The following is a 20151-nucleotide window of genomic DNA, read 5'->3' as shown; positions in this document are numbered from 1 at the left end:
GGTGGGTGGGGGGACCAAGCTGGTGGCTCATTTAGGGTAAGCAGCTGCTCTACTGTCAAAGTTCGTGCATTTTGGATCCCTTTAAAACATGCAAAGCAAAATATGGCTTGTGGGAACACTCAAATCCACGTAGGCTTCCAATAGAACTTGGGAATCTCTTGCTGTTTTCTAGACCCACAGGCACACGTGATCTCCCGCAGAGCCTTTGGGAGACCAACTATTTCCATAAGAATAGAAGTTTCTGGGCTGGGCTAGGAGTGGGAGGAGAGTCTGAGCCAGCGAAGAGACTTCAGAGCCAAAAAGACGTCCTGAGCCTGGGTATCTATCTAGTCGCCTTGTCACTGTGGCTGGCTACTGGCCAAATCCGGAGGAGCCCAGTCCTGTCTGAGTAACTGAGCTTCCTCGGGAGGGAGGAAACAGTTAATGTCTCAGGGCAGCTGCAATCAGCTAGGCGTGGCTCTTTGGTTTGACTTGGGCTGCACAGTTCCTGAGCCAAGGGCCAGGGGAAGGACGCCTTAGTCCGCACAGCCTCCAGATGGCTGAATTGGAGCTGATTGCCCCAGGGCCACTGCCTGGGATCACCGTTCACCCTTTGGTCCCTCTTGGCCCAGACCCTGGGTCAGCTATCCCAGTACAAGAAGAGGACGTGGACTCTCTGGGGAAGCCAGGAGAGGAAACCCAGGAACGGGACTGTGATCCCGCAAAGATCAAGGCTCCTGGTGATGAGGGGGAGGAGGAGGGGGAGATCCTGTGTGACTTCTGTCTTGGGGCCGGCAGAGTAAAGGCAGTGAAGTCTTGTCTGACCTGCATGGTGAATTACTGTGAGGAGCACCTGCGGCCACACCAGGAGAACAGCAAACTGCACAGCCACCAGCTGACGGAACCCGCGAAGGACCAGGATCTGCGGACCTGCCCTCTTCACAACAGCCCTCTGGTTGCCTTCTGCCCCACACACCAGCAGTGCGTCTGCCAGGAATGTGGCGAGGGCGAACACAGGGGCCACAACACTGTTTCCCTGGATGCAGCCCGCAGGAACAAAGAGGTGAGTGATGGGGTCCGTTCACATGGGAGGGGGCAGAGGAAGACGGTGTCCTCAGGCAGGGGTCGGACACGCTGCCACGCCTGGCTCTGTGGATGTCACTTTGTGTTCTGAGTTCACAGACAAGGACTTTAGCTTGTATTGCCTGGATGTTGGTCCGGTGTAAGTCAATATCTATAGCCGGTGGCTTTGGAAACAAAAGTGGGTCACTGTCCCCGTCTCTGTGTCCCCTGTGCGGTGCAATCTCTATTGTCTCTGTCGCTGCATGGGAATTTCCTCCCGTTTCTTGTTAGTGTTTGGTAACATGTGTTTGGGTGTGAGCTGTAGAAGTTTTGCCTCAGGAGGGTGGTATTTCTCCCTGCAGGATCTGTGAGGCACAGACACTACCAGCCCACAAAATACAAACCTTGGCAGAAGTCCAAGAAAAAAGAATAAACCTCAAACTTCATTTCTCTTTTTCTTTTTACCGCAAAAGAAGCCAGTCTAAAAGGCTGCAGTAGAGAAAAAAAAAAAAAGCCAAGATAACAGAATTTGAAACACACACTGAGGTTAATGCCAAGGACGACTTGACTTAACACTGGCAAATAAAAGTTTCTTACCAGATAGGGTTATCAGGAGTGGCGGGGAAATACAGTACTAAGTCTGACACTTGACTTTCCGCAGATAAAGAAACCATTTCTGGAGCACTGCTCACCTTTGTCCTAAAGCCAAAAAACCCCAACAAGGTCTCAGGCATGGACTCCGTGGCGTCACCTGCCTTCTTGCTCCCACTTTGAGTCTTTCCCAGCAGGAAGTGGGATTGACTCCTGTCCCCTAGGTCCTGCTTCACACCCAAGGCTGTTCCCTCTGTGCACTGCCCACAGTTGACAGGGCCACGTGCTCTTGGGCAGTAAAGGGAAGAGGTGCCTGGGTAAAGGACTTTCCTCACCAGGGTATACCAGAGGTAGACTCTCTCTAGTCCTGCTGGGTGTTGTTCTGGGAAGTTCTGCATTCCAGATGCTAGTGAGTCACCATTTCCGGCCTGGGAAGCTACTTGTCAACTGTGTCCTGTGTTTCCACTATCAAGGGATGTCCTATAAGGAAAGTTCAGAAGTCAGCAAACGCATAAAAGGAAAGGGCCGTGCCCAACTGAGGGAAAGAGCCCTAGATTGGTAATGCCGCTTCAAAGTTCTTTTTGTGGGTTTTCCCATCCAAAATTTCAGTAATTATTGTGACGGCTCTGACTGTCTCTACAGTACTTGTCCAAGTTCACACAGTTGAGTGAGGCAGGGAAGCTTCTGAAATGCCATCTTATTGGAGAAAAATGAGGGAAACCTCAAATCACAACATTGTAATCTTAATATTTATTTATCTTATATGTGGGAGTCTGTGTGCATGTGGGTCTATGCATGTGTTTATGCATGCGGAGGCAGAGGCTAACTTCAGGTATTGTCCTATAGGCATGCAATGAAATGTGATTATATGTACCTCTTCCCATCCCCCACACCTCTTATGTCCCCTCCCAACTTATCATTGTTGGTTGGTTTGTTTGTTTGGTTTTGGTTTTTCGAGGCAGGGTTTCTCTGTGTAATAGCCCTGACTGTCCTTGAACTCACTCTGTAGACCAGGCTGGCCTCGAACTCACAGAGATCCACCTGCCTCTACCTCCTGGGATTGTAGGTGTGCACCACCACTGCCCAGCTCATGTTCTATATAAAGCTCACTAAGTCCAGTTAGTGCTGCCTATTTGAGCATGGATGTGGGGCCACCCATGGGAGCCTGGGAACCCTACTAGGCCATACCCTCACAATAGAGTGGTTCTCCCTTCCCCAGCAACTATCAACTGCCAACAGCTCCTTGTGTTTGGAGACAGGGCTTCTTCTCATTTGGACTTAAGTTAACCAAGGGGTCAAGGCTGCCTGGCCAGCCAGACCCAGGGATCCACCTGTCTCTGCGTCCCCAGCACTGAATTATAAGCATGTAACGCTATGCCTAAATGCTTTTTAATCTGACAAATTTTTAGATTTATTTTACGTGTATATTTTTACCTGCATGCATGTATGGGCACCACCTGTGTGCCTGGTACTTGTGGAGGTCAGAAGAGGGTACCAGTTCCCCTGGAACTGGAGTTATCAACAGTTATGAGCTGCCTTGTAGGTGCTGAGCCCCAAATCCAGGTCCTCTGCAAGATCAGCACTGCTCTCAGTGGCTGAGCCGCCTCCCCAGCCCCCAGCTTTAAAAAATGCTTTGTTTTCATTTTCTGTATATGGATGTTTTGTCTGCACGTATGTTTATGCACCACTTGCACGCCAGGTACCAGAATGACAGACAGTTGTGAGTCACCCTGTGGGTGCTGGGAATTGAACTGGGGTTCTCAGGAGAGTAGCTAGAGCTCTTTGTTTTGCTTGTTGTTTTTGCCTTCCAAGACAAGGTTTCTCTGTGTTACAGTCCTGGCAGTTCTGGAACTCTCTTTGTAGACCATAATGTCCTTGAACTCATAGAGATCTGCCTGCCTCTGCCTCCCAAGTGTTGGGATTAAAGGCCTGCACCACCACCGCCCAGCTGGAGCCAGAACTCTTAATGGCTAAGCTATCCCTTCAGCACCCCCAGCTTTTTCCAATGTATGGATGTGGAATCCAGGTCCTCAGGCTAGCACAGCATGCACTCCACGGACGGAGCTGTTTCTCCAGACTTAACTTTACTTATACAATAACAAAATAACCATTGAAACAGAAACAAACCAAAAACCAGCCAAGATCTGGTGTACGTACATTAGAGACATTTGGGCACAGCATGTTGCTATTCTCTTTGGATGTAGAATCTGAATTTTACAATTTTTTTTTTTTTTTTTTTTTTTTTTTTTTTTTTTTTTTTTTGGTTTTTCGAGACAGGGTTTCTCTGCAGCTTTAGAGCCTGTCCTGGAGCTAGCTCTTGTAGACCAGGAAAACCTATGAATGAAGATGTTAAAACCAATCTCTACCAAACAATGCACCAGATTTGATTAGTAGGGAGGAAATTCTCCACCCCAGTTCCGGATCCCACATCCACCAACCTCTGCTCAGAACATCTATGCTCGGTTCCCTCAGAAATGCTCTGAGCCTATACCAACACGGATGCAATACAAATTGAAGGCTAGACCACCTAGTACCACAGAGACATGGGTGAGCGCTTTGGGCAGGAGGAGCAGTGTGTAGCACATACGGAGCCCCAGCTATAGACATCTTAGGAGAGAGCTGCGCAACACCAAAGCCTGGCTGAGAGGCTGTGTGTGTGGGGAGGGGTGTACAGTGCAACAGCCCTGTGTCATGGACCCCTCTCTTTCTGGTTTGCTTTAGACAGCTGCATCCTTTCCATCCCGTGTCCTTAGTATCAATCCAGAGAGCAAGTTTACTCTGTAGTCTTGGCCGCATTCTGAGTGGCTCCACCAAGTCTGAGAAGGCAAAGGATTTATTACAAGAAGCCCAAGAGCCCAGCTCAGAAAACAGCACCTTGAAGAGACAAGCACCATTAGGACTGTTTTGAAAGATTTACTAGACATATCGAAGATTCCAGAGACCCAGTGTCCCTTTCAGCTGGCCCACACCTCCTGCAAGTAAACTTGCTTTCTGAAGGTCACTCTGGAACCAGCCAAGGGCTAATAACTCGTGCAGGCATGTTGTGTACAGGAAATGGCAAAGTAAGGTCAGCTGGGAGGGTACAGAGTGACGTTTCCATCTGGCATGTGAGTCCTTTCTGACGTGCCCATGGTTTCCACCGGTTAGAATGATGGATGAAAACCAGGCATCGAGAGCTGGCTGCACCCGACCAATGGTCCATCCTGATGAACTTGCAGAGCTCAGTCGCTCCTAACAGATCTCAATGCTCTTCTTGGCTCTAGCTCATTGCCCTGAGGCTCCTTTGATCTTGTCAGAATCTCAGGCCTGCCAGCACGGAAATGAGATCTCCATCTCTGCTATCATATCCAGCCCCCAACCCGTGTGTGTGTGTGTGTGTGTGTGTGTGTGTGTGTGTGTGTGTGTGAAACTTAGGTTCTTGGGACTCCTTTTGTTATTTTTACTCTGCCCCCCAAAGTGTGTATGGTTCCCTCCTGCTCTTCAGAGTACACTTGATGGGTTAAGTGGGACGCTGGCTGTACTGTGTGCCCTCGGGGAATTTGGGCCAGGAAGGTGTGACACATACTATGACTTCACTGCATACCAAGGGGTTGGGGCAGCACAACTCTGGGTGTTTGAAGTGGGGAGCCTGCCTGGAAGTGAAGTCAGGCCAGTGCTCCTGGGAGAGGAAAGGTCTGTGTTAAGCCATGCCTTAGGCCTTTGAAGACTACTAGTTTCAGGCTACCAGCTCAAACTTAGTATTGATTCCAGAAGGTCAAGATGGACCCTGATTGTACACATAAGATGGATCTGTGAAGAGAAGTGGAAGGCTTTGAACTCTCACCTGGCATCACCCAGTCTGTTTGCTGGGAGTCAATAGGTGCAATAGGGCCACGCAGGGTAATAATTTCTCACAGAAACCCAAATGAGTGCCTTGGGGTCAGTATTATATAACTTGCTTACTCATAAGCACCAGACTATCCCACTACACTTTCCAAGAGCCAGGAGTGTGTGGCTTAGCTGATCTTATTGGCATGTAGCAGGCCCCGGTCCAGCCACGGAGGAATGGAGTCAGAGTCCAGGTCTAACTCTTGTGATCCTAAAGGCAAAGATGGCCTTGCAGCAGAGCAGAAACTAAATGACGCTACAAGATCCTACAGCCAGGAACAAGGTCTTCAAACTCCAGTCAGCTCCTTTCTCAGTGTTCTCCCACTCTGTGCTCTCTGCGAGAAGACCGGGCCATCTGGGCTCCCAGGTAGCACACTGTCCTGCTCTCGGGTTGTTGCACCGTGGCCTGGATGAGAGCAGGGCCACTCTCTTAGGGGACTCTGAGGTCGAGTCCCAGGAAGCCCATCATCATTCATTCTCTCTCTCTCTCTCTCTCTCTCTCTCTCTCTCTCTCTCTCTCTCTCTCTCTCTCTCTCTCTCTCTCTCTCTCCTTAGCCCATCATTTTCTAGGAACAGGAATAACTGGAGAGACAAGACTCTCAGACAGCCCCGCCTTTTGTGGTAATTGGGAGTGCTTTCCTTCGTGGTGACTCAGAGGGGTCCTCCTTTGGTGTGGAAGGCATCCCTTTCTCCTTTCATGGAAGTCTGAGGGCAGAGGCGTGAGAAGCCCCTTGCTGGATACCCTGGGTGTCTCTCGAAGACTTGGCTGGGATAATGGCTTTAAAACACCCTTGTGGCATCGCTGCTCAGATGAACCAGGTTGCTAGGGCATGCTCTGTTGTGTCTTCCGATTCCTTCAAACAAGCCGCTCGCCTTTCCCTCCTTGATCCTGGGACTGAGTCATTGCAAAAGGTTCCAAGATTGTCCTCAACTAGGCAAGGTACCCCTCCTCTCCTTTCCCTACTCCCCACTCCTAGGCATCAGACCTCAAGTGTCAAGGGTGTGATGACTGAGCCACCCTCAGCTTTATTCCAGAGACCTAGGGCTTTAGCAAAGTCTGCCTGCGGGCCCTCCACAATGTCTACACGCTCTGCCTACAGTTGTTCCTTCACTGTGTGTGTGTGTGTGTGTGTGTGTGTGTGTGTGTGTGAGGGCAGGAGTGAAGGGAGGTGTGAAACTCCCCCAGGCTTCGTGGGAAAGCAGCTAGATGCTTAATTTATGACTTCTGAGGTTTATTGGGCATAATGACTTGGTTGGAAACACAGACCAAAGCTATTAAAACCACTGAGAGCTGTTTATTGTGTGTGTGTGTGTGTGTGTGTGTGTGTGTGTGTTTTGCTGTCTCACTGTGGACATAGGAAACTGGCAATACCTCTGAGGTTTGCAAAGGCTTAGGTACTCTATGTTGGCAGATTGTCTTGTTGGCAGATGATGGTGTTCTCTGAGCCCAGGAGACAAGAGTGAAGAGTCGGGACAGGCAAACCTAAGATTCTCAGGCAGGCACTTGCTTTGGCTTGGGCAGAGGTGGGGTAGGGAGGGCAGAACTTGCCTCCAGGTGCAAACACAGAGCAAGAATAGAAAGCAGCTACGGCAGCAAGCATGGTGGTGACCCATCACAGAAAGGATGAAATTACTGACACTTTCGGCTCACTTACAGTGTACCTGGCTCTGTAGAGTTCTTGTTAATTTCACTTAGTTTGTTATTTCAACCTGAGAAGTAGGCATTGTATCCCTATCTCCCAGGTAAAGAAATGGATATTTAGAGACATTATGTTGTGAAATAATAAGAAATGCATAGATGTCGATGGCTGTTCATGCTGTTCTGGCCGGATACCTGACAAAGAGCAGCTTAAGGAAGGTAGAGTTTTTGCCTTACAGCTAATATGTGAGAGTTAGCCAAGAAGAGGCTAGATATAATGGGCCAGGCAGTGTTTAATTAATACAATTTGTGTGTTGTTATTTCGGGATATAAGCTAGCTGGGCAGCGGAACACAGCCCACCGCCACTCCTCCTTACAAGAAGCTTCCCTTTATTCAGTGCCCCCTCAGGTCTCTGCCACACACTGCCTGTCCTCACTAACTTTCAGGAATCCTGGTGCAACCCTCCACGACCCTCTGACTCCTGCACTATCATGTTTGCAAAACCAGGACCATGTGGGTGGGTTGCCTGGCTCTACTGGCAGCTCAAGATGTAGCTCAGCTCCTTGAATGACAGCCGTAGTGGGCCCTGTGTCCATCACTGGCTGAATCTTCTGAAACATGTCACCAGGCAGTTGTTTCCAAGAGGAGAAGCCCTGCTGTGAGAGCCTCAGTCCAGAGCCTCTCCTTTCAAGTATATTTGCATCTTCAAAACCTGGCCCTTTCGATGAAAAATCTTAGTCTCAAAGCACTTTCCCAATGTCCTGTGCAGACCACCGAGGCTTCTCTTCAGTATGGCTAACCCCTTTATTGATTGCAGATCACTTAGAATCCACCCTTGTCTCCATCTTTAATTTCCCATGCTAATTTCCTTGACAGGTTGCGTATTTTTTCCTACCCGCTCACGGCCCTCTCTCACTGCAGACCTGGATGAGAGTGGTGAGCAGTAACTGGGACTCAGCCTGAATGTTACTCTGTCCTGAGATGTCCTCTGCCCTACAAATCTGAACGAACTTCTCAGGACACAGACAGAATGCAGAGTCTTTGCCAGAGTGGGACATAAATGACCTGTATCTCAGCACAGTTCATGCTGCATTCAGTCCCAGGAGGCCACTAACACCTGTCTGTCCCTTTGTGCCTCTAGGGTGGCTTCTGAGATCAGCTTTAAAGGTCATGCTCTCCTCCCAGGGGAGAAAGGCAGGGATGCGAAGGACAGAAAGTGCTATCATCCTTGGGGACTATCTGTATACACCAGACTCTTTGCTCCTGAATTCTCTCCTTCCTCCTCCTCAGGCTGACCTTCGGTGCATGCAGCTGGAGCTGGAGCAGAAGCTCAAGTTGAACGAAAACGCCATTGCCAGACTCCAAGCCAACCATAAGTCTGTCTTGGTAAGGTTGACTCGGGTGACCTCTCTGGCTTCAGCATGCTTGGCTGCCACTGCAGGGTTAGTGAGACCCATTTGGGACTATAGGACATGGGTTAAAGATCCAGTAGAGGTCTCAGCAATTGAAAGTAGTAGGCACAGTTGGCCACATTATGAGGTTCCTTTACCTTGTCAGGATTTCTTATAAAATTGACTTAAGCAGGATGAAGAGATGGATCAGGGGTTAAGAGTACCAGATACTGTTTAGGAGGACCCCAGTTCAATTCCCAGAACCCATGTGATAGCTCACAACTGTCTTTACCTCCAGTTCCAGGGATCTAATGACCTCTTCTGGCCTCTATGAGCATCAGGCATGTGGTATACAGACATAAATGCAGGCAAAGACCCATATACATAAAATAATAGTAAGGGTATTTTTTAAATTGACTTAAGTATTAAAATTGGTTAAATGATTCACCTTTTAATAATATGAAATACACCCGGATTAGTCTTGAACTAACAGTTTTCCTCTCTCTCTCTCTCTCTCTCTCTCTCTCTCTCTCTCTCTCTCTCTCTCTCTCCCTCCCTCTCTTTCCCCTTCCTCTTGGGTGGCACACACTCTCTCTTTCTTTTGACAATTTCACTTTGCAGCTCACACTAGCCTAGAACACACTATGTTGAGCAGGTAGAACCAAATTTAGCAATCCTCCTGCAGCAGCCACTCAAGTGCTGCTGGGATCACAGACGTACACCACCACATCAGGATTATATATGTTTTCTTAACTAACGGAAATGTGTGTGTGCGCTTGTGATTGGAGGTGTTTAGTCAGAGCTCCAGGAACTTTGTGTCCCCTGGCTTCTTCTTTCCCAGTAAGCTGATCTGCTGGAAGCTGGAGAAAAGAATCAAGGACTCCTAGATTAGTCAGTGGCATCTGGTGAGGCCAGCGCTATGACAGGCAGCTTAGCTTTAGTCTCTTCTGGTTTGATTTCAATTTCCCAATAGTAAGTTCCATAAATACCTCTTATTGGTGACAAGCCAAGAGCCACCACTAAGAAGAGAATGTAGGACACCTGCCCTGTGGCACTGAGTTGGAAATATCATCTTGCATGTTGAGAATGAATGATTCTGTCTACTTGACTCTCCACCAATCACCCACACTTTATCCACTACTTATTCACCTACTCATTTACTTATCTACATGCCCATCCATCCATCCACCCATCCATCTACCCATCTATTTATCCATCCATCATCTACCATCTATTCATCCATTCATCCATCCATCCCCCTATCCATCTACCCATCCATCCATCCATCCATCCATCCATCCATCTACCCATCCATCCATCCATCCATCCATCCATCTATCCATCTAATTACCCATCACCTACCCACTCACTCATAAATTTATTCTCTTCTAGTATCCAACTTAATTTCTGTCTCCTGAACATTTATAATTAACTAGGTGTTGAAGGATTAAAAACCTCCCTTACCAACAGCTGTTAGGTCACAGACCTTCTAACTACCATGTTTTCTGTACCTCCTAGCAGTCAGGCCACACCCCTGCAGTCTCTCCCTCTTAAGACACACAGTTGATAAGCCCTGCCTCTCCCTTGCAGCTGCAGGATAGGTTTATGGTCCTACTTTGTGCTTCCCTTCATGCCCCTTGGCATGTAGGCTAAGTCAGGTTAGGTCACAGTGTAGCGCTTACCCCTGATCTCCATGGAAACCTATAGGATGGAGTGACTCCCTTTGCTCTAGGGGCCTAAGGGAACTGACATACCTAGAGAGTCCTGCCTGTCTCTTAAGGGTCCTGCATGGCTGCAAGATGTCATGGGATGCACGCTCTGAACAAAGCTAAGCAATCTCTAATGTCAGCTATCAGTGTCCTCTGTTCAGACCTCATTTTTTTTTTTTTTTTTTTTTTTTTTTTTTTTTTTTTTTTTTTGTTAAAGGGACAGTATCTTTCTAAAGAAAGAAAAAGAGTTGCTCCTGTAAATTCTCAGAGACTTGATCTGCAGGTTCTGGATGATTTGGAGGATCCCACAGGGCACTGTTCTGGCTCTTTAATCTGACTCCTACTTAGTTCCCATGAAGACATGGTGGCCAGAGAGGTAGTGCAATGGCCCTCATATACCAGGAATGTGGAGACACACAGAGAGATGTTAAAACTGTCTCTGACTCTTTCAATTGCCTGGATGGGAGAATATGGGACTGTTGTTTTCTTGTCCAGAGAATGAGTCAATACATTCTGAATGGGTGTGTGCACATCCTCAGATTTTTAAAACCATTAACTACTGAATTTGCATGGCATACTTGTCATGGCTTGGGAAGTAATTAGCATCGTTCACACATTTCATTCATATGCAAATAAACATTTCCCAATGGGAAGGTTTAGGAAGGAGATGCCACCGCAGGAGCCAGAGCCTCATCCACCAACAGCACCTATCCTCAATATCATCCATCATCGGGTGCCTCCCTTAGGCTAGCCTTCATCAGGATGGCCTCTGATGGAATGGGGAGGGATATGGCCTTGAATTTTGTCTTCAAACTAATGCCATCTAGCCTCACATAACTGTTCTTTTCTGAGGATCCTACATATTGTTAAATATGGAGGTTCTTTTCCCACGACACCCTCACATTGATTTCCATGACTTTTTCTGTGCCTGGATTTTAGAGTCTGTTTAAAAAGTGGCCATAAGCCAGAGAAGCAAAGCCAAGCAGTGCGGCACTGTGCTGGTCATGTTAACACCACTTACGAGTCTAGGAATTCTTGACTCTTTTCTCCAGTCTCTAGCACGTAAGACTAGAACGCTCAGACAGAACACCCTTCTGGGATAGAAGCAGCCCAGGATCTCTGAGTAAAAAGCTACACTCAGCCCCTACCAGGCAAACATACCCTGGTTCAGAAAGCATATACAAGCTTGTCATGGTGACCCACACCTGTAATCTCGGCGCTTGGGAGGTTGAGACAGGAGGATTGCTGAGAGTTTAAAGCCAATCTGGATAGGGAGTGGGCTTCCTTGCTTGACTCATGAAACATGGGTTCCTTCTGCCTGATGGGTGCGGAGGGTGACTGAGCCAGAGAGCTGGAACCAGTCAGTTAATGTGGAGCTTGGATGAGATACCAACAGCCTTACAACCCCCACCCCAACCCCTTAAAGCAAAGGCTGTAAGCAAAACTGACTTGTCTTCCAAGGTGGATTCCTCCATCTTTTCTTTCATATTCTATTTTCAGTATTAAAATACAATTTAACAATTAGATTGAAATCCAGTCATGTGATGAGACAATGTACAATGATGAGTCCATATTCCATGGAGATATATATCCACATATATATGTGTGTGTACATATACAAGCACATATACATACACACACATACACACACACACACACACACACACATATGCTTGAGCTGAGTTCTTTGTAAATGAAAATAAGTTTGTTTGGCTCAGTTTTGGAGGCTCATAGTTGTATGTGTACAAGGTGGGCTCTGTGAGGGTCTCATGGTGGCTAGCGCCACTGTGGCAAGAATGTATACAGAAGAGAGACAAAGAGAGGCCAGAAGAGGAAGACTCACTTTCGTTTGTTTTGTTTTGTTTTGTTTTGTTGAGTCAGGGTCTCTCTGTGTATCTCCGGCTGTCCTGGAACCCACTCTGTAGATCAGGCTAGCCTGGATTACAGAGAACCACTTGTCTTTGCCTCCCTGAGAGCTGGGATTAAAGGTGTGCACCACCACTGCCCAGCTAAGACTCACTTTTTTTTTTTTTAATAATAACCCTTTCACAGGAACTCATGAGGGTTGGGGCCCAGGAAAACTACCTCAGTTCCTCCCGAGGGTACAGGCAGAGCCCTCTATGACTCTTCCATTTCCTTCTACTGCAATGCCTGACACGCTGGGAGCGAAGTAGCCCAGCACATGGACAAACCGCATCTGAATCATGCCTGTGATCAAACAGATGGGTGCTGATTATTACTCTCTGACTTGGGGCAAATCACTGAATTGCTGGTGTCTCTTTCCTTATCCCAGCAACATATTAGATATTTACATTATGATTCATAACAGTAGCAAAACTACAGTTATGAAATAGCAACAAAAATGGTTGGTGGGGTCGCCACGGCATGAGGAACTGTATGAAAGGGTCACAGCATTAGGAAGTTTGAGAACCCCAGAATTAGTGTATACCTAGAAGAGTACATTGTTTCCCAGGAACCCGGAATTCCCACAAGCACAAAACTGCCTCTTACAGTCTGGTGTCCCTTAATCTTTGGACTTCTCAGCTTCCTGGTTATGGGTGTTGTGCTCTGACCACATTGGAAGACTGACAGAGTCTCTCCTGCTTCCCACTCCTTCCCTACCAGGTGTCGGTGTCGGAGGTAAAGGTGGTGACTGAAGAGAAGTTTGGGGAACTCCTTGCAGCTGTGAGGAAGGCCCAGGCTGATGTCATGCTGTTCTTAGAAGAGAAGGAACAGGCTGCATTGAATCAAGTCAACGGCATCAAGACCCACCTGGAGTACAGGAGCATCGAGATGGAGAAAAGCAAGCAGGAGCTGGAGAGGTTGGCCGCCATCAGCAACACTGTGCTCTTCCTGGAGGTATGGAGGCTGGGGGCGGGGCAGGGACCCTCCACGCGTCTGGCCTGAGACGCACCCGTGAATGGGACTGTCTTTTCACATAGGGAACTGTAAAAGCAGGAGAGTCAGGGCTTGATTCATCAGGAAACAGGAATCCAGGAGGGACAGAGAGAACCGTGCAGCGTGGGGACGACCCTGGAAGGGGACTCCTGTTCTAGGTTCTTTATGCAGCGCCAGATAGAGACCACCATGTGCAAAGACGGGACTGTGAGAGAGCATGACTGGCTCAAGGAGCCATGGCGCTTTGACAAGGAATGGATGTGGGGTCTGCAGTGACGCAAGATGAGCCAGGCACGGCCAGAACAATGTGCAACTGTGAAGGACTTTAGGTGGGACAGCGAAGAGTTCAGAGACCTGTTTCCCGACAGACTCCGGCAGGTGTGAGGAGGTTTGCATCGCAGTGTGGGACGGGCTACTTTTCAGACTGGGCTGTGGTCACTGGGGTAACTGAGGAGGGCTTAGCGAAGGGAATGGAACTTTCCATCTCACAATGTATCATGTGCATGGGAGGCATAAATCAGTTAGCCCTAGGTCTAACGAACATGCCATCTTGCAGGATAATGCTACACATTGTCTTAGATCTGTCACTAGATACCACTGTGAAGCATTTTTAAAAAGCCACTGAAACTCTCAAGGGTATCATATTCCTCACTTACCAAACCAACAGGTCCGAGTAAAGAATCTGTAACTTTTCTTTCAGTTTTACTATTTCAATTACAAACAATTTCTTGCTTTTGCTTTTTAAACAATTCCCTTCTATTTGCAGAAAATCAAATACTGTGAAAATCAGAAATATATGAGAGAAAAAACAAACAAAAATGCTTGTAACCTCAGTACCCAGAGACAGCCATAGTTAATCTTTCAGAGCATGAGACATACCAAAAAAAAAAAAAAAACCAAATGTGGATAGTCTCTCTCTTTCTCTGCTTTGTTTTGCAATTCCAAACACAAAGAAAACATGGAGATTGGTTGGGTTAACAAGGACTGAGGGTTGGTTTGGGAAGCTCTAGATGCAGCGTCAGTAGCTGGCTCTTCCACCCTTACCACAACCTGTGCTGAAGCTATGGAAAGAGAAAGAATTCAGAAATGACCCAGGTAAGAATGTTCTTACTCTCTGGTCCTCAGTCTGATTTATATATGAGAGCTGTCTGTGATCATACATCTTTTGACAATAAGAAACCCACTTTCCAGATGAGCGGTGGTGGTGCAGGCCTTTAATCCCAACACTCGCTCTTGGGAGGCAGAGGTGGATGGATCTCTGTGAGTTTGAGGCCAGCCTGCTCTACAGAGTAAGTGCTAGGACGGGCTCCAAAGCTACACAGAGATAAAAGAAAAGAAAAGAAAAGAAAAGAAAAGAAAAGAAAAGAAAAGAAAGAAAGAAACCCATTTTCCCACTTGATTTTAAGAAGACCCACTTCCTCTGTAGGGCCCTGAAGCATAGAAAACACTTTATATGGACTTTCTCTGTGAAGCGCGCATTACCAGCAGCCCATTTCACAGATGCAGAAAGAGATAAGCTGAGAAGAGCTTCCCGACTCTGTTTCCCTTCCTGCAGGAGTACTGCAAGTTTAAGAAGACTGAAGAGGCTGCCTCCCCCAGCATTTACATAGGGCTGAAGGATAAACTCTCGGGCATCCGCAAGGTCATCACAGACTCCACTCTGCACTTAATCCAGCTGCTGGAGAGCTATAAGGAGAAGCTCCAGGAGTCTGCCAGGGAAGGTGAGGAACAGGAAAGAGGGAATCTGGGAAGGGAGGGAGAAAGAAGCATTTCAAAGCCGTTCCTTGGCTAGGCCATTAGTGATTCTTCTCTCGGCTTTATAATTGCAACCTGAAGGAAGTCAATCTGTCATATTGCATCAGCGTTTCTGGGACTGACTTCTCAGGCTGCTGGTGTCTGGGTTTTGAGTGGCTTCTGTGTCAGCCTGGGGTCTTCTCCAGTAGGGTTTGTCTGGTACATGGAGTGTGCCCAGGTTCCCAGGCAAGACCCTCCAGAAGCCTGCACAAGAGCAGCCTGTTTTTTGGGTTCTCCCAGCTATCTGGACAGGTGCTATTCACAACTCTCTGATTTTCTAGAGGAATATGACATCAAAACTCAAGTGTCTGCCGTTGTCCAGCGCAAGTATAGGACCTCAAAACCTGAGCCCAGAACCCGGGATGAGTTTCTCCAATGTAAGTAGTGAAAGGTATCCCTTTCTGCATGCTGATGGCAGTGGATTGCTGTTCCAAAGCAAGAACCACCGTATCTTATAGAGGATTTAGGTTCTTATAACCGCTCATCTATACCTAAACAATATAAAGTTTCTAATTGAAAAATTTCTTCCTGAAATAAATTAAGAAACACAAAAAATGGGTAAAAATTCCTATATACCTAGCTATCACTCAGTTTCTCTAAAGTGTTGATGTCATACATAACTATGATACATCGTGCAAGAAATTAGCATTGTTGCAATATTATTAACAGCTTTGCAGATTTTTTTTTCCTGGCTGTTCTAGCTACTTTGCTATTGCCGTGATAAAACATCATAACCAAGGCAGTTTATAAAATATAAAATAAAGTGTTTATTGGGAGTTGACAGTTTCAGAGGGTTAGAGTCTACGACCATCATGGCAGAGAGCATGGTAGCAGGCAGGCATGGTACTGAATGAAGCAGTAGCTGAGAGTTTACACATTGAGAGACAACCTTGAGGCAGGGAGAGAAAGAGACACTAGGAATAACGTGGACTTTTGAAAGCCCATCCCCAGTGACACATCTCCTCCATCAAGCTCACACCCCTAATCCTTCCCAGACAGTTCCACTCACTGGGGTGGGGCCATTCTCATTCAAACCACCACATTGGTCCAAAGTTAAACTCTGGAACACAGATTTGTGTTCTAGTTTCCTTTCTGTTGCTGTGACAACAGTCTGAACAAAAGTAACTTGCGGGGAGGAAAGGGTTTATCTCATCCTACCTTTTTGGGACAGTCTATCACTATGGAAAGTCAGAGCAGAAGTTCAAGGCAGGGACTTGAAGCAGAAACCACGGGGAATGCTGCTTGCCAGCTTGTTTAATCACAGCCTCGTGTTTATTTAACCGAGGGCTGATGGTACCCACAGTGGGCTGGGCCTTCCTGGAGCAATTAATAATCAATACAACCTCCCCAGCTTGCCCACAGACTAATCTGATTGAGACAATTCTATTGGGGCTTTTGTCTTAGGTGACTCTAGGCTGTGGCAAATTGACAAAGCTAACTAGGACCCATGTTCTCATGTTTTCTTAGTCCTCACCAATCCATACCAGCCCCTCAGACTTTCTTTACATTTCATGGCTTGGCATTTTGAAATGTCCTGTCCACTTGCCACAAGGGTTATTTTCAAATCTGTCTTGACAAAATCTTATTGTTATTGCATTGATGTGGTCTGGCAGCATTTTGGTTTTTGACACAGGGTCTCCACATATATGTAGCCCGGGCTGGCTTTGAACTCTTGGTCCTCTTGTCTCTGCTTCCCAAGTGCTGTGATTAGAGATGTGTGCCCATACCCAATGGTTACCATTTTCAAATGAATGAATGATTGAACAAAGTACAAATAAAAGCAAAACCAGGGCTGGAGAGACAGTTCAGTGGTTAAGGATACTTGCTGTTCTTCCAGAGGATCCAAGTTCAATTCCTAGAACCCACATGACGGCTCACAATTGTCCAATTCCGGTTTCAGGGGATCTAACATCCTCTTCTGGATTCTGAGGGCACCAGGCATACATGTGGTACACAGACATACATGCAGGCAAACATTCACACACAATAAATGAAAGTGCCCCATTCCTAAGCCATGCTTTATGATAGAACACATTTAAGAGGTCTATCATACAATACATGCTGTAGACTTGCAAAAAGGAAGTATCCCCACCACCCATATACAAAAGCAATGCCTACGATATATGTGAAATTACACATTAGTCAGCATGATTTGGTCATTCCATGGTGAAAACATGTTTCCAAATACCATGCAGTGTATAATAAATGCAAGCAAGTGTCTGTATGTCAGCCAGAACTTAAAGTGACGTGGTAGTTGACAGTTCATCATTTCAGCTCCCAGCAGAAGGAACTTCACTGCAGTTGGTTGATTTTGTGGCATCCTCCTGGAGCATGCCACTAATACCTGCTGTGTGGCTTTGGGGAGCAACCACTGTCCCACCATTTTTTTTTTTTTTTAGGCCCCAGAAACCCATAGCTATGTCTTGTTCTTGCTGCAACTCCGAATGTCTTGGCCTCCATCCGCTTTATTCTCTCCTGTTTCTTCTCCAGAGCACATATATATTTTAGAGACAAGCATAATACTGTATACTAAAATGCCATTTTGTCTTAAAATGAAAGTTAAGCATATACTAGAATAATTTGTCTTTCTTTACAAGTGCTCTTACATGTGTTAAACTTTCTTGAAATTATTTTAGGGAATAAAACAGTATATCTTTAGAATTATTATTATTAATTATTATTATTATTATTATTATTGTTGGTTTTTCAAGACAGGGTTTCTCTGTGTAGCTTTGGAGCCTGTCCTGGAACTTGCTCTGTAGACCAGGCTGGCCTCAAACTCATATTATTCTTACTGTGGGCAATAATTAAACAGCTTCTTACACTATGCCAGGCAACAGTTGCCTATGGCTTAGATGCAGTCGAAGCAAGAGGCTTGCTTAAAAGGAGTGGCTGGAGCTTACAGGACCGCCTGCTGTCTGTATCGTAGGACGGACGAGGGCCGAAGAAACACGAGAAATGATTTTGTGTTTGACTTGAGTAGATGTGCAGGAGGTGCTGTTATTAGCTTTTGGGGTGAATGCATTTAACAGCGTGTATGAAGCTTACCATGTTCAATGCTGGTCAAATGCTTAACAAATGAACGAGCAGATCAACTGTAGGTATGTGAGGATCTGAATCCCTGAACTCACCCAAGACCCATACAATAGTGCCTGACTTCCTGTAAACAGTCTATGAATGGATGAATGAGTTAATTTCTTTATTCAGTTCAGATATTACAGCAAGTGTCAATCAATTTGGGCTTCAGAAAGGAGTGTGTTCTCTCCACTGGTTTTCACCTACCCCTTGTGCTAGGGGAGTATGTGCTGGGTAAACAGAACAAAAAGATGGGTACATTCTCACGACTGCCTTAGGGGCCAGCTGGGTTTAAAACTGTCTTCTATGTTTCCTCAGATGCATGCGACATCACATTTGACCCAGACACAGCACACAGGTATCTTCGCCTGCAGGAAGACAACCGCAAGGTCACCAACACCACGCCCTGGGAGCACCCCTACCCGGACCTCCCCAGCAGGTTCTTGCACTGGCGGCAGGTGCTGTCCCAGCAGAGCCTGTACCTGCACAGGTATTACTTTGAAGTGGAGATCTCTGGAGGTGGCACCTATGTTGGCTTGACCTGCAAAGGCATTGACCGGAAAGGGGAGGAGCGAAACAGCTGCATTTCCGGAAACAACTTCTCCTGGAGCATTCACTGGAACGGCAAGGAGTTCACAGCCTGGCACAGCGATACAGAGACCCCGCTCAAGGCTGGCCCTTTCCGGAGGCTCGGGATCTACGTCAGCTTCCCAGGAGGAACCCTTTCCTTCTACGGTGTGGAGTATGATACCATGACTCTGATCCACAAGTTTGACTGCAAGTTCTCAGAGCCAGTCTACGCTGCCTTCTGGCTGTCTAAGAAGGAAAACGCCATCCGGATTGTGGATCTGGGAGAGGAGCCCGAGAAGCCTGCTCCGTCCTCTGTGGAGGCTGCTCCCTAGATTCTAGGATCCGCTTCCCAGACTTTGCTAACTGTGACCACTGATAGCAGCTGGTGTTTTAAGGTGGTAGCTGGCTCTGGGAACTGTGTGGGTCCTGAATGAATGAACTTAACTGCCTGCTTCTCATTACAGTTCATGCACAAACGCAGGAAGTCTGAGGCACCAAAGCCTCCCCTGAAATCTTCTAGTGATGGGTCTGCTCAGGTCATTGTCAACCTTTACCCAGAATTTATGACCAGGGCTCTTCAGAGCATAACAAGGCTGCACAGGAATCAAAATAAATCACAAACACATCGTTGTGCATTTCTTACGGACTTGACGGTGTCTGGAGTGTTTTCTCTGTGTTGGTTCATGTCATCTTCATGGTGCAAATGTTTATATTGTCCTCATGCTAGATAGTAAGAGACATGGCTAGGACAGTTAGCTAGCTTGTCATGGTCAGTCTGGCCACTCAGTAAATGAGGCATAGAGCTGGGATTCAAGTCTGGGCGGGATGTTGTTGAACTTGGGACCATGTATTATGCTTACCTCATTAGATCATTGTGGTGGTTTGAAAGAAAATGGCCCCCAAAGGAAGTGGCACTGTTAGCAAGTATGTGTGGCCTTGTTGGAGGAGGTGTGTCAACGTGGGAGTGGACTTTGAGGTCTCTTTTCCTCAAGCTTCCCTCAGTGTGACAATCAATTGACTTCCTGTTGCCTGAAAGGCATAGTCATGCTCCCCATCATAATCATGATGGACTGAACTTCCGGACTGTAAGTGATCCCCCTCAAGTAAGTGTTTTTCTTATAAGAGTTGCTATGATCCTGGCATCTCTTCACAGCAACAGAAACCCCTAACATTCAACAGTCATGGATGTTATGGATAAGGGCTAAACCACATGCTAAACTGCACAGCCAACAAGCAATGTCTTCTCATCGCTCTTAGAGTTTGCTCATCTTTTTGCATGTGCCAGGCTCAACCTGGCCACCCAGCCTTCCACCATCTGAGCCCTCAGCCCTCACATACAACAACCCGTTATGGTTTTGAACTGCAAGGTTTAGAATAAATGTTTTAGTGAGGTCCTTTAGGGAGGAATCTTTGTCCTCTAAAGTTACCCAGACTTCATGGACTTGTCTAGTTTTCTTGTGCAAAGGACTAGTCCTTCAGGAGTTTGGGGAGAGTGCTCACCTTGCCTAGGAACCATTCCCATGTTTGGGCTAAGGTGATACCTCCTGCCATGGTTCCCGTGTCTCCCCGACACTC

General features: G+C 46.9%; 1 protein-coding gene across 1 annotated transcript; it reads left to right on the top strand.

The window, feature by feature from the left end:
• The first annotated feature begins 504 nt into the window (after positions 1-504).
• On the top strand, positions 505-19222 carry Trim16 (tripartite motif containing 16). The gene is made up of 6 exons (XM_038326909.1): positions 505-1042; positions 8430-8525; positions 12865-13098; positions 14693-14858; positions 15213-15308; positions 18325-19222. The coding sequence occupies exons 1-6, from the start codon at positions 536-538 to the stop codon at positions 18906-18908; spliced, it is 1683 nt and encodes a 560-aa protein (XP_038182837.1). The 5' UTR covers positions 505-535; the 3' UTR covers positions 18909-19222.
• Positions 19223-20151: the final 929 nt, after the last annotated feature.

This window comes from Arvicola amphibius, chromosome 4 (genome assembly GCF_903992535.2).
Source record: "Arvicola amphibius chromosome 4, mArvAmp1.2, whole genome shotgun sequence".
NCBI classification, from domain to species: Eukaryota; Metazoa; Chordata; class Mammalia; order Rodentia; family Cricetidae; genus Arvicola; species Arvicola amphibius.
Note: the sequence above shows the minus strand (reverse complement) of the source record. Positions and strands in the feature narration are given on the sequence as shown.

Bases quoted from the DNA above. Each gene is read 5' to 3' on its own strand.
- Trim16 (XM_038326909.1), top strand. From the start codon at position 536: ATGGCTGAATTGGAGCTGATTGCCCCAGGGCCACTGCCTGGGATCACC. The intron at 14,859-15,212 runs GTGAGGAACAGG...CTGATTTTCTAG, and splicing joins CCAGGAGTCTGCCAGGGAAG to AGGAATATGACATCAAAACT. The intron at 15,309-18,324 runs GTAAGTAGTGAA...ATGTTTCCTCAG, and splicing joins CCGGGATGAGTTTCTCCAAT to ATGCATGCGACATCACATTT.